Genomic DNA, 14,319 nt, shown 5'->3' with positions numbered 1-14,319 from the left:
TCTCCTCCTAAAATCATGGAATCATAAAACCATCAAGTTTGGAAGAGACCTTTAGGATCCTGAAGTCCAACCATTAACCCAGCACTGACACTGCAACCCCTGAACCACTAAATCACATCACCCAGCACCACCTCCTGATGCCTTTTAAACACCTCCAGGAATGGTGACTCCACCCCCTCCCTGGGCAACTTATTTCCATACCTAGCTTCCCTAATGGTGATTTTTTTCTGATATGTGATCTGAATTTCCCCTGTCTCAGCTTAAGATTCCTCCCTCTGGTCCTCTCCTTCATTTATTAATCAACTACTGGCACAGGTAGAGAAGCTGTGGCTGCCTCATCCCTGAAAGTGTCCGAGGCCAGGCTGATCTTTAAGAGATGATTTTAAGGTCCCTTCCAACTCAAACCATTCCAAGATCCTGCTGTTCTTTGATCTACAACTTCTTTGGGCAGCCTGCCACCAGGCTCAGGCTGAGCCAAATCCCCTTTGTGTAAAGCAAAGGCTGAAATCTCCAGAATGACCTTGGGGAAATCATCTGATCCCTGCAGCTTTCCCTTCCATGGCCATGATGTGGGGGGCCCGTCAAGCACTCAATTCCTGAGTTATTTGGTTGTACCCCTGTTAATGTCTAGCAGGAGTGTCAGCACAGATTTTACCTGCAGCTTTTCCCCTCTGAGGTCTGCAGCTCCTGAGCCTTTAGTACAGGAAATGTTGCTGTACCTGTGCAGGGGGCAGAGTACCATCCTTTATCAGTGCAAATAAGACCAAATTAAAAGCTCAGAGACATCTGACATTAAGGTTTTGCTGTCTTGGAGGCTGCATCATATCCCTCTCAGGATCACATTAATATTTAATTATTAATGCCCCTGTTACTAAATGCTGAAATTTTCGATTTTGATTAAAACTGAAAAAGATAGAAGCTGTATTGTCAAGCAACATCCTGACACAGCCATCAGCTGTGCACACCTTCGTGAATTTGAAGTTGTGGTGAATTTTGCCAGTGTCTTAACTCCTGGTCTCTGCCATTTTTCTTCCCCAAGTGGATCACTTTCTGTCTTTATCCCCCACTTATCTGCCTGCTTCTCTTTGTAAACCCCTACTAAAGACTTTGGGACTTCAGTGACTGTGAAAATGAGTTTTGCCCTGTCAGAACAGGATGTGTGTTTTACTGGAAAATAAAACTGGAAGCATGCAGGCTTTGGAGATTAGTTCCTGCTATGGAACCCTGTAAGAAACAAGTCAATATATTGCTAGGTAATGAGCAAGACTTGCTCTTTTCTTACATGAGCCAGGCTAAGGTTCTTTATTGAGCTGCAAAGACTGCTTCAGACCTCATGGGCTGGAAATTATTTCATTCCCATGCACATGATGTGCTGCTTTCCCCCAGAAACTTTGCTTTTCTTGGTGTGTTTGCCCCTGGGACTGGGATGTGCCCTGAGCTCTGTGGATCTCAATCTCCCTGCTAAATTCAAACAGCACCAGCTCCAGCTCTGCTGCTTCAGCTGCCTGGTCATTTGGGCAATTGTTAATTTTGCATGGCAAGATTTCAAGCCTCTCTCAGGCCCAGCATGGACATTTAAAAAAATTGGGACCCCTCACTGAGCTCCTGGAAAGTTTTTGGTACCCTGGGCTCAGTAAGGGCTGATTTCACTGAGCCTGCTGAGCCCCAGCCCTGTCCTGGCTGCTGTGGTTTCCAGACAAAGCACAAAAAGAAAATCTGTGTGTGGTCATCACTGGATGTGGCCAAAACCACTCTTTCCTCTTAGATAATGGGAGTGCTGGAAATCCTTTGTTTGCCTCTCAGGGAAAAAGGATCTGCAGCTTCTCAGGAGAATGGAAATACTGAAAGTTGCCTTACTTCATTTTATAAGGAAAAAAACCCCTGCAAATCCATACATGCAAATATTTATTTTCCAATCCCTGTTGTGGCTATAGATGATGGCTTGAGCTGCTGGAAACTGAGGGAAGTTGCCAAGGTCACCCAAAGGATGGAGATTTACCCAGAATTTGGGAAGGGACTCTCAAAGGCCCCACCTGGAAGATGAATCCCCACAATCTCTGCTAGACCCCAAATCCAGGAGAAAGAGGCTACAACAGGCAGATGCCCTGGAATGCCAGGAGAGGATTTGTTGGCCTCAGAACCTCAGATGAAGAGAACTCTCATTCATCTTGGGCCTGCTGATTGAACTGGAGGAAACAGGTTGGTTTTAAGCTGGTTGTTCCTGAAAATGGGAGACTGGCATGACAATATTTGGGTCTACTGGGTGGACTTTTCCAGTGAGATCCCTAAACATCAGGCTGTGCTGGAACAAATCTACTGAGAATAATCATAATTAGTAGCAGTAATCTTTGTACCAAACCTGTTCTTCCTGACACTGGCAGCTCTGGCATAAAGCTTTCTGCATTTTCCTGGGGTGGAAAACACTGGCCATTTCCATCTGCCACCTCTGGAAATGGCTGTGGGGTTCCTGTTTGCTCTGGAAGGGGTGGGACAGCTCTGAATGTGGCTCCCAGAGACCTGCTGGGAGCATGTGGGTCTGAAAAGTGGTTCACAGCAGTGAGGGGAGATCATGGGCTGTCTATACCTTTAGGGTTTGATGCAGAGACTTTCTAGCATTTAGACTTCATCCAATTATTTTTCTCCTCTTCTAGTTCTACTCAGTGTAAATTACTCCCTTCACCTTGCCCTGAGCTTTTGTCTCTACAAGTCCCTGACTTGTGGTCTGCTGCTGAATGGATTAAGGAGCTCCACTTTTTGCTGTGAGGGGGAAAGAATAGAATAAAAATGTAAAAAGATAACCAGGGGACATTGTCTCTTGGATAGGGCAATGCTGGCTAAAGGGTGGGCCAGAAAAATTCAGATTTGCCTGTGTGCACACAGGGCTGAGACAAACCATGGGGAAGGATGTGGCTGGAAGGAGCTGGTGCTGTGGTTTCAGCATCTTTCCCTGCCCTCTTCCCCCACGTGGCAAGCAGTGAAAGGGCTGTGGTGGTCACTGTCACACTGATCCTGGCCAAGAGCACGAGTGCTGTGGGGATGTGCCCACACCATCATCACAGACAGCAGTGACACCTGGCTCTGTAGGGCCAGACTGAGCACAAAGAACCCACAATCCCACCCCTTCCCGGTGCTCCACCTCCCCCTGTTTGCTCTGAAAAACACATCCAGCTGAGTGGATGCCAGGGAAGAGCAGCCTCAATCCTAAATCCCAAACCTACCCCTAAATCCCAAACCCGCCCCTAAATCTCAAACCTACCCCTAAATCCCAAGCCTACTCCTAAAATCCCAAGCCCACCCCACGTGTTGCAAGCTGACCCCTTGTGGGGTCACATCCACTCTTTCCCAGGTGCTCAGTCCCAAATCCTCCTCCAACAGAATCTGAAAGGAGCTTCAGCCTCTCTCTGGAGTGTTGTCTTGGCTCTCTTTGAAGTGACAGGAAAGCTGCAGAGTTATTTTTAGCAGCACCTCATCAATTCTGTGTTCTGAGCGCGTTGGCTCCTCCACCTGAGGTGATTCTGCTTACAAATACTGGAGAGGGTTCACTTTCAGAGATGATATTTTAATTACAAGTGCAAAGAGCTATGGCCCAACGTGTCAGAGACTAATGAAGGGGCTTTTGTGGTTGGTGGAGAGCAGCTTGCCAAGGTATCCATTCCCTCCTGTACTGTGTAAGACGAAATGTAACTCAAGCTGTTGCCATTTTAAAAGGAAAATCTTATTAGAGCCCAGGCAAGGATATCAGAATAAAATAAATGGCTCCTGGTGCTTCTTCATCTATTTGCATGTAGGTTCAGGTGTGATTAGGTAGTCTGCTATCAACTTTAATTAAGCTTTCCCTTTGCTGCTGACCTTGGGGCTTAAATATATTTTGTTCTATAGGAAGAACAGGTGGTACAAGCTCAGTGTTTTAAAGTTTAAATTGATTTAGGTTACATTTAATTTAAATTTCCTTATGGAAGCATATAATTTTACTATTACTAATGTTGGAGCAATTACACAGAGGTGAAGAATCTGGTGCAGAGCAGAGCCTTACAGCTCTCTAATGCTTCTCTTCATGAGCAGAACTGCCCCTGCCTTGTGTTTTTGCTATAATTTTATTTAAATCCACCACAGTCCCAGTGAGCTCCCACTTCTCCTGCACATCTCTGGCTCACCAGGCAGGCCAGAAGTGACAGTGGGACCTGCCCCGAGCTGGGAGGGCTCCGGCAGACCTGGCCCCACCTGGGAATAGAGCTGAGGTCTTTAATGTTGCCAGGCTCTTTATCCTCTCCAATAAAACAGGAGCTTTACTTGGGAGGGCTGGGAGCTGCTGGGCAAGGCTGGCATGGCAGGAAGGGTTTCTGTTCGATGTCCAACCTGGACAGATCTTCATCCATCAGAGCTGAGCTGTCTGTGCTTCAGTCTCCAGGATTTTTGGGAATGGTCTTCACTGAGACTTGTCCTGGCCACAGGGGAGCCCCTGGCCCCACTTGTCTGGTTTTACAGAGGCAGGGTGGTGGGTGCCAGAGGAAAGGGGCACCAGGGGTGCAAGAGCTCAGCCTGGGGTGTGAGAGGGACTGGGAGATGCTGGAGATACCAGCAGAGATGAGGGGAAGAAGGTGTTCCCTAGGATCCAGAGACAACTGCACTGAGTTTCTTCAACCCTCTGAAAACTGAGGGCAGGATGGGATGGGGAGAAAGGATAAGGGGAGAGATGATTGTCAACCTGTCCATGTGCTTTCTTCAGGGAAAATCTGCAGGATCGGCCATAGGCAATGGAAAAATGATAGCAATGCATGTTTCAATATGTGCTCATTATTTCTCAGCCCCTGCTGCAATGCTCTCTTCCCTCCCCACACCATCCAAAGCATCCATTGCACTACAAATCACTCTGAAATATCTGCTTTCTCTATCAAAGTGTTGAATCAGGTGATTTTGCTATCCCACTGAGACTGGAACCCCTAAAGAAAGCATACAGGAAAAGTTTAGGTGCAAAGAAAAGGTGCAAAGATGTGGCTTGACTGAGCTTGGGCAATATTCCAAATTCATATTACTGCTGTGATGACAAGGTGCCTTAATGACAGCATTTCTTCAGGTTTCCCACCTTTTCTTGCCATTGTGTAGTGGATTTCTCTCACCATTATGTGCTATCTTTTTATGAAACACCTATCTTTCTCACTTCCAATTAAATAAGAGTCCAAAGGTTTGAGCTCTGGGGGGGGTGGGTTGTGCTTTCTGACAGGCTCAGAGGATGAAATCTTGGCTGTTCCAATGTAAAAACAGCAACTTTGCCAATTTCTCTCATAGCAAGTTTTTTAGTTTAGATGCTGTGAGAAACTGGTGTTGGCATTACTGTCCCATGGGCAAGGGCAGGGATCATTTTCTCTCATGCTCAGTCACAGAAATTTAAAAAAAAATTGCGTGCATCTATTTCCCATTAATAAAAAAAAAAATTAAAAAATTAGAAATTCTGAGTGTGTGTCCAGCAGTGCCAGGACGAATACCTGCAGTAGCTTTCCCTGAAAAACACCTTGCAGGGAGACAGGCCTGCATTTTATGCTCAGATGGCTGCTCCAACAGGAGGGAAATCTGTCCCCTCTCACCATGGCTGTGTTTGGTCAGCCCTGTCTCAGGGTCCTGCCTGTCACTTGTCCCCTTGCCCACCATCTGGTTCCAAAATCAGGTGCCTGTGAAGGGGAAAATCCTTAATCTGGGAGGGCAGAGCCAGGAGGAGGGTGCTGCAGGATGTGCCAAACTCTCCCATGCTGAATTCCTGCTGGGAAGTTTGCAGGGCCCTTGTCAACCCTGAAAATAATTACAGAGCCTTTCTTGGTGTCCACTCTAGCACCTTGTGTCCTGAAATCCTGAAAGCAATGAGCACAACACTCACAGTGGAAAAAGGAGGAATAGTTTGGAAAGTACAACCCACTCCCCAGGGATGTGCTCTGCACGACCCCCCAGCACTGTGAGCAGCCTGTGCTGGGCTCCTGCACTTCTACAAAGGCATTTTCATTCTGGGGAAGGAGGGGAGCTTTCCCTTGGGAGGCTCAGGCAAGCTCAGAGAAAATTAATGGTGAAAAGCACTCTCTTTTCCCTGCTGGAATGCTTCATAGTCAACCAAGAGAGCCCATTAAGCATCTGCTGTGACCTAAAATAACCTGAATAGCACTAAAACTATGAGCGGGCTGTACGTTTTTTTTCCTTCTTTTTGCCTCTCCTTCCTCTTAAAATAAAGCTTCCTTCCCTGGGAGAGGTTTTCAGCCTGCTCAGGAAAATGTGCTGGCAGAGTTTGCCTGTCCAGCTGCCCTGTTTTCCCACTTCTTGGCTGTTCATATCTTCAGAATAAAAAAGACACCCCTCCCAAAATAAAAACCCAAGCAAAACCTCCTCTTCATACACACCTGTCTGTGCTGCCAGAGTGAGTTAGGTGTCAAAGTCTGGAGTCTTTTACCCCTAATCACTGAATTAATGAATTCAAGAAGAGACCTATTGTCCCCCTGCAAGCCAGAGATGGGTATCACCTCTCCAGCTACCTGGGAAAATGGGAAATCTGGTTGCACAAAGCTCCTCTGGACTCTCTTTTGTCCCAAATGGCAGCACAGGATGGTTTTGTTTGTTTTTCAACTGTGTTATTTGGTGTAATAATACCTCACTTTGCTCATAACTCCTAGCTCTTACTGCTGCCATGGAGCTCACCTGTGTAAGAAACTAAATGACCAAAAGATAAGCATTTAAAAGGTAAAAATTTCTTCAGATCTGGATAAGAAAAGCAAGTTTCAACCTGAAAACAAGGAGAGGGAAAAACTCTACGGTGTTAAACTGCAATTGTGTTAATCAGACAATTTAAATGAAACAGTAATGGAATAAAAGATAAAAGGGTTCTTAGAAAAGGCAGGAGTGAGGGAGTTGCTAACTCATTTGAGACAAAAAGAGAGACTTAATTGCTATGTGTGAGTCATTAAAGGGTTAGCTGAGGTTGGGGTATGAGGAAAAGTGTAACGTGGAAAACAGTGAGTCTCTCTCAGGAGGTAAGATTTCTAGGAGACGGAACAGAGGGAAGAATTTTAGCTCTTAAATTCATCTTTTGAAGTAAATTCTCCAATCGCCCTCAGGACTAAGATGGAGCCACAGTTTTGTGCAAGATAGGCTCCTACTGATACCTTGATGTTCTGATACCTTCAGGCCTTTTTTTCTGGAGAGCTCCTGCTGATGCCAACTGCTGTTTTCATTTCTATGAATATTTTCCAAGAGGGCATTTGGTGCAATGGGGGAAATGGTGAGTCCAGGGGTGCCCAGGTGGCCAAGGAGGCCACTGGCAGCTGGGCTGGATGAGGAATTGTGTGTCCAGCAGGAGCAGGGCAGGGATTGTCCCTCTGTGCTGGCACTGAGAGACCCTCGAGGGCTGTGTCCAGTTGTGGCTCCTGCAGGAGAGCCCTGGAGGGGCTGGAGGTGTCCAGGGCAGGGAAGGGAGCTGGGAAGGGGCTGGAGCCCCAGGAGGGGCTGAGGGAGCTGGGAAAGGGGCTGAGGCTGGAGAAAAGGAGGCTCAGGGGGGACCTTGTGGCTCTGCACAAGTCCCTGGCAGGAGGGGCAGGGAGGGGGGGTCGGGCTCTGCTCCAGGGAACAGGGACAGGAGGAGAGGGAACGGCCTCAGGCTGGGCCAGGGCAGGCTCAGCTTGGACAGCAGCAGGAATTTCCCCATGGAAAGGGAGCTCAGGCCTTGGCAGGGGCTGCCCAGGGAGCTTTGGAGTGCCCATCCCTGGAGGTGGCACCTGGAGGTGGCACTCGGTGCTCTGGGCTGGGGACAAGGTGGCCATGGGGCACAGCTGGGACTCCATGGGCTGGGAGGGCTTTTCCCACCTTAATGATTCCAGGATTCTGAGCATATCACATGCCAGGATACAGGCACACATGATCCATGGATTTTGATGCTTCTTTTCCAGTGTTTCAAACGGCGCTGGCACAGACACACCAGCTCTGTTCTTGTCCCCTGGGTCCTGCAGATCCGTGCATCCGGCTGCACTGACCCAAGAGAAGATCCCTCTAGCTGGACTGGATGGCAGTGGAACAGACAGGCCCTCAGAGCCCCTGCTCCATGTTTATCTAGTGCTGCTGGGAAGATGAAAAGCCAATCCAAGCCCCAGGCCAAGGGGAACGTGCTGGTGTTTACAGCTGCAGGCGCTGGAGATCCGCCGGGACGCGGGCACGGAGCCAGGATCCCCGCAGCTCCCGGCCTGGCTCCACTCTGATTTCAACCAGCAGGAGACTTGCAGTGAATTTATTTGGATATGGGCCCCCCAAAGGCAGCCTGAGTTCATAAGGAGGATGGATATTAGCCGGCACATTGAATACAGATGAGGAGGAAGTCTCATTAAGTCAAGGACGGTTGACACTTTTCCAGATCATCAGCCAAATGTAGATGTAGGGAGATGCTGGAATATTTCCACTATCAGCAGGCACCAGGAGTTTGAAATGTGGCTATTTCCTGCCTCTATTGCTGGTTATTCTTGCCTGTCACCGAAGTTTTGATGGGCAGCCACAGGACCCACCACCCCTGTGCTTGAGGGAAGCCAAGAGCCACAGGAACAAATGCATCAAACCTCAGTTTTGTCCAAAAGCCTTTCACCTTTTTACAGAGGACAAGGAGGAAGCTTTGAATATAGAATATGAAAGTGTTTGGAGACTCAAAAGTCCTGAATGATACTGAGTAAATCAAATTTTATTTCTACATGCAGTGCTAATGCCCCATCCACCTCAAGCTGAGCACAGCAGAAAGACTTTTGAGGGAATGAAATAAGACTGAATTGCCCCAAAATCTTCTATAAAAGTTTCATTTTCTATGTTTTTTTAATGGGAAATAGTAAAAGAAATTTCTTTCTGCATGTTTTAATTAGGTTCTTATTAACACCATTTTTCTCTATGGAAAAAAGAAATAACACATCAAACCAAAGCAAATGAACATCTTAATCTTTTTTTCATGGAATCGTTAAGCTTGGAAAAGACCTCCAAGATCAACCTTTGACCAAACACCCCCATATCAGCTAAAACACAGTACTAGCAGACAGTTCATTCTGTTTGGAAGTACTTCATGGGTAATTCTTAATGCTTTATTTTTCATTTCTGGTTTGCAGGCAAAAGGTTGACTTTTTTGTTTGGTTTTTTGGTGTGGTTTTTTGTTTGTTTGTTTATTTTGTTTGTTTATTTGTTTTTCATTTTTTTTTTTTCTTTTTTGGGGGGGTTGAGGGGTTGGCTTGTTTTGTTTATTTTTTTGTGTACGTTAAAAAAAAATTAATGTTTTACGACCATATTGTTCAGACATGCAGACTAGATGGGAAATGATCCCTTAACTGAGTGACATCTCAGCAATCTGCAGCTCTAGAAGAAGTACATACCTTGGAGATGTCTTCATTTGGTCTCTTCTGTTCAACTCTGCAGACCTTTAGCCCTTGGGCTTGGCAAAGCCATGGATGCAAGCACAACCTGATTCATTTCAAGACACTTTGCTCACTTAATGCCCTTCCAACAGCAAAATCCCATTAAAAATAGAGACAGAACAGCCATGTGTGGCTGCACTTTTCTGTTTTAGAACAGCCTGAGTTGAGCACAGTGCAGAAATGTTCGCCAGGGAAATTGCAGGGAGTTCCCACCCAGCCCGAGCTCTCCGAGCTCTGCAGCTGCCAGAGCGTGGCTGGTACCTCCAGCCAGTGCTGAACAGAGCGTTGGCACCAATCTGGGATGCTCTGCTCCACGTTCCCTTGGCCAGGGCACACAGGAGTGAGCAGGACACACACAGGGAGCACTCAGTGAGGCGGCTGCGGGGCTGTTGTGTTAAAATCACCGACTGTGGTACTCCATCATTTATGCCCTGCATAAAACAAGCAATATCACTTCTCACAGAATCAGAGGATGCAACAAAGTAATACGAGCTGACAGCTCCCACGTAACAAGCTTTTTTTTTCCTCTAGAGAAAGACCTGGAATAACTTTTTCCTCCCATTTTTCCTATTATGGGAAAAGTTGTCTTTTTTTTTCCACCCCAGTCTTTACGTAAGCAAAGAATTTCCGTAAGAGCTGCTCCCAAACGGGCTAAAGATCCATTTCTAAGGGGGAAGTAAAGCAACGTCAACACATTTCTTCTGATCCAAAAAATATTGAAGCTGAACCAAAGCCTCCTGGTGGGAGATGGACCAAATACTGAGAGCCCTGGGTGGGTTTGGTTCAGAGAACTCAGGGCTTGCACCCTTCTGCCTCTTTGCCCTGTGGTAGCAAAAAAAAGTGAGTGAACCCCATTTTTTTTTTTTTTTTTCCAAAAATGTGACCCCTGAGTTCCTTTTCTTTTTTCCCAAGGCACAACTAGACCTTACTCAGAGGATGGCACTTACATGATTATCACACGTTGGGAAAACCACAGCAAAAGGTGATGGAAGCAGACGTCACAAATAAAGGCAGAAGACCCTTTTATTTCGCATAGACAAAATGCAAAGTGTCTCATTAAATTAATATTTAAAAAAAACCCAAATCAATCTCCTCACTCCACTGACATCACTCATCCTAATTAACAACAAAAAAAAGAACAATCAAGGACCCATTTTCTAATTAAAAAAAAAAAAGTGCAAACATGACAAAAGACTTTTTCTTTTTCCAAATTAATGTTCCTGTTGGTTCACAAAGAGGGTGATTTTCTTTTTTTTTTTTTTTTTTTTTTTTTGTGATTTTTTTCCCTTTTAAATCTTGTCTGATGGAACTTTCAGTTAAAATGTTTTTGTTAAGTCTCCATGCACTTCGTAGAAAATCAGTAAAAACACAAACGCTTGTGAAGATCAGAAAACTGGACTCTTTTACCCAAAAATTCAGATGCCCAGTCAGATGAAGCTCACACTCAGACAGAAAAAAAGCAAGAGAGTCTTTGCACTGTCTGTCGCTCATATTATTATTTTTTTTTGTCAAATATTTTGGCAATCTTCTTCTTTAATTATAAATATTGGAATTCAATAAAAAAAAGGTAGCTTTCAATGGATTTTTTTTTTCTCTGTTTTGTTTTTCAGTGTAAATATTTACAGCCACTGTCCAGCCATGCTCTTTTCGTTATACCAGGGTGTAAGACTTTGCGTAGGGATTGTTTCCTTTCAAGTGGCCCCGGGAGTCCAGCAGGGATTCTTGGGAGCTGCTCATTTTTGCCTGAGCCTGTCCTAGCTCAGCTCCTTCTCGCTGAGGTAACGTTGCCACAGCACCAGGTTGCCATGACTGGACATCTCTCGTGGAGGATGTCTCCATGGGGATCGGCTCCAGCACGGTGGGACGCTTCAAGGTCCGGCTTTTCTGTGGCTCCAAGCAGGCTTGCCCCAAACCCAGGTCTCTGCTCGTGCCCTGCACGCCACGGTTCAATAAAAAGTCCATCCTAAGGTAGGGTGGCAAATGCATGAGATCACCTGGAGAGGCAAAAAAGGGAGAAGTGAGTTCTTTGTTTTGGGTCGCGGGTCGCGCGGCGCTCGCTCGAGCTGTTCTGGCCCCCAAAGGGGAGGATCTGTGATCAGAATTTGTAATTTGTAGATTATTTGTCAGCCATTTACTGTGCTGTGATTTTACAGAATTGTGCAACAAACTCCTTTTGGGCAGATCCACAAGGATTCGCTGCTAATATTTATTTTCACAATGAAATGAGGAGTGTGATGTGACTTACACGCACTCACGGCGTGAAGGAGATAAAATGAAAAGACCAGGAGCTTTTTCTCAAAATCTGAAAAGAAAAGGTCTTGGTTTTCCTTTGTCAAAAACTTGGAAAATGTGGAGGCTCAGTAAATTTCCGATTTTTATTTTCCATTTTAAAGGGAAACCTTCACAATTCCAATTAAGGAGCTCCAGTCTTGAGTAGAATGACTAAATTATCTAAAATGGATGCAAGAGTGATAAGGCTGTAGTCTTCAAGAGATTTCTGAACAAAACAGAAACATTCTTGTCCTCATATAACAAAATTTAACTGTCAACCAACACCACTGCATTTAATTCACTAATAATTTCTTTACTACTGTGACCACCAAGATGCTGCTGGTTTTGTGGGAACTAAAAGCACTGGCAATGACACCTGAGCTCTTGCATCAACTTTCTGCTTTGTATTGTCAAGAAAACCTCTTATTCATTATTTCCCTGACTCCTGGGCCTGTTAGGCATTCATGACATTCCTTCAAGGAAATGAGAGGCAATCAGGCAGATAATGACATTCCCTTCTAAAAATATTTGATGGTGTAACTTTACCTATGTATGGAAAAAAAGAGCACAGTTATAGGAGCATTCAGAACAGTATTCTCCCATTTTACAGATCTCTGCAGGTATGGAGCTTCTCTTTTTTTAATGGTTGATATCAAACCCAGAGTCTCATCTACAGATGGGATGCATCCTGAATGTTTAAAGTAGGAGACTCTTGGCACCACACCACCTGTGTAGCTCTCCATGAGCTATTTACAGCAGGAGAAATTAAGGCTGACCTGTGCCAGTGGCATAAACAACAGACCAGGAAAGCAGTTCTTCATAATAAAACAATGTATAACAATTGTGTTCTTCCCAGCCCAGCTAAAAGCTGTCCAATGACCTAAAATAAAACAGGTCCTCTGATTTCCCACGTAAGTCAAGGCACTGCAAGTCTTACCTAAAAGACAACAGCATCTGCTCTATCTGTAATTCCAGGTCACAGACAGAGAATTGCTGAGGAGTTGCATTTGGCCAGAATCTGTGTTTATTCCTATAGAAATCCCTCAGGCACAGTCTAACACCATATGTTTTTTTTCTGGATGCATCTCCAGCACAGGCTCACGGCACGTGGTGTTTTACCCCCGTGGAGTAAGATGGGAGGATCTCAAGATGAGGCTGACACACACTGTGGAGTTGGAGGGAGAGGGGGAGGTTTGTGATGATAATCACACTGATTGCCTCTTGAAAAAGGAGCTGTGTTAACTTTAATTGGTTTTACTCCTTGGTTTGCCAGATTCTCCTCCAGTACCTTTCATGCCAAGCACAATTCTGCATGTCAGATCTGCTTCAGCTGAGACAGCAACGTTGCTGCTGCTGGGGTGAAGGACAGCACGACATGGACACAGGAGCAGGGAGGCACAAACTCCCTGCACTTCTCCACAGGCATTGAGCCAAGCTGCCTTGGCTACATCCGTGCTGCCCAACACCTGCCCTATCCCCAGATCCCAACCCTCTGGCCACATCAGTTCTGCTTCTGCATCCCCTTGTAGTCCTTCCAAAATGCAGTTGTGGGGCTTGTTTGCTCCAAAGAGCATTCCCTGTGAGAGGAAGAGACAGCCAGGATGGGATTCTTGTGTCACTTGCTCCCTGTGACTGTGTCTTGTGCAGCACTGCAGTGTCCCAGAGAAGGAGCCCTGTTCCTACCCCACTCCTCCCCACTGGGAGAGAGGCAGGAGTGAAGGGGATGCTCCCCATACCTGTCTCTGCCTTCTACCTAAGGAAGGTTTTCAGGGGCTTGGTTTGGCTGCCTCAGGTGTGGGGATTTCACTGTCAGGGCCAGCGAAATGCACCTGGGGCATGGCAGCAGCAGGTGTGAGAGCTTTGTGACTCATTGTAATGCCAAAGTGGTGACTTCCCTCTCGCCAGGAATGTTTAGACACTGCTGGGCTCAGTCAGAAAGGAGGGTTTTTCTCCCACTCCTATCCTCCACAGAGGTTCCTCAGCCTTAGCAGAAGTGGAAAAATTTTCTATGTTAAACCCAGTCCTGGAGCATCTCTGCTGTGGAGATAGGAGGAGAGAGCTGGAGTTGTTCAGCCTGGAGAAGATGAGGATCCAGGGATGTTGGATCTCAGGAAACTGGAGTTTTTTGAGCTCTCTGTGCTTCCAGGCACAGATCCCCTGGAAAACATTGCAGTGGGCCTGAAACCTTGGAGAAGATTTGTAAATATAAAAAATGAGTTAGAAATCACAAATGTGCAGTGGGTTAGATGTGTGTGTTTACACTGGGTGATGGGTTTTAAATTTGAGGTTTTTATGTATAGTGGTAGTTAGGGGACAAGATGGAGAATTCTGGGTGGTGTCTTTTCTTCTTATTCATCTTCTTCCTGCTTCTTCATGGAACTTAGGCAGTTATCTTTAGATTGGTCAGCTGAAAGTCACTCTAGGGGTCATGGGAATCTATTATTGGGTCAAGAGTATAAATAATATAGGTGTTAAACTTTTATTGGTCTGTTTAGCTTTAAAAGGCCTTGAAACAGGCTCAGCTTGGGGCCATTTTTCCTACTTCTAGCAAGCAGCTAGAAGTGCTGCTATGCTTTCTGTAAATTTTGATAAGATATAATAAACTTCCAAGTCCAAACATGAGAAACTGTCTCGATAG

General features: G+C 45.8%; 1 protein-coding gene across 1 annotated transcript in view; it reads right to left on the bottom strand.

Moving 5' to 3' along the window:
* Nucleotides 1–10,415: 10,415 nt before the first annotated feature.
* The window catches only part of DSCAM (DS cell adhesion molecule), a 436,159-nt gene continuing 432,255 nt past the window's right edge, over nt 10,416–14,319 (bottom strand). The window contains exon 33 of the mRNA XM_088160469.1: nt 10,416–11,404. Coding sequence (XP_088016595.1) covers nt 11,061–11,404 — 344 coding nt within the window. The 3' untranslated portion in view covers nt 10,416–11,060. The remainder of the gene's footprint in view (nt 11,405–14,319) is intronic.

Source organism: Sturnus vulgaris, chromosome 2 (assembly GCF_052056855.1).
Source record: "Sturnus vulgaris isolate bStuVul1 chromosome 2, bStuVul1.hap1, whole genome shotgun sequence".
NCBI lineage: Eukaryota > Metazoa > Chordata > Aves > Passeriformes > Sturnidae > Sturnus > Sturnus vulgaris.
This window is presented reverse-complemented; position numbering and strand designations above follow the sequence as displayed.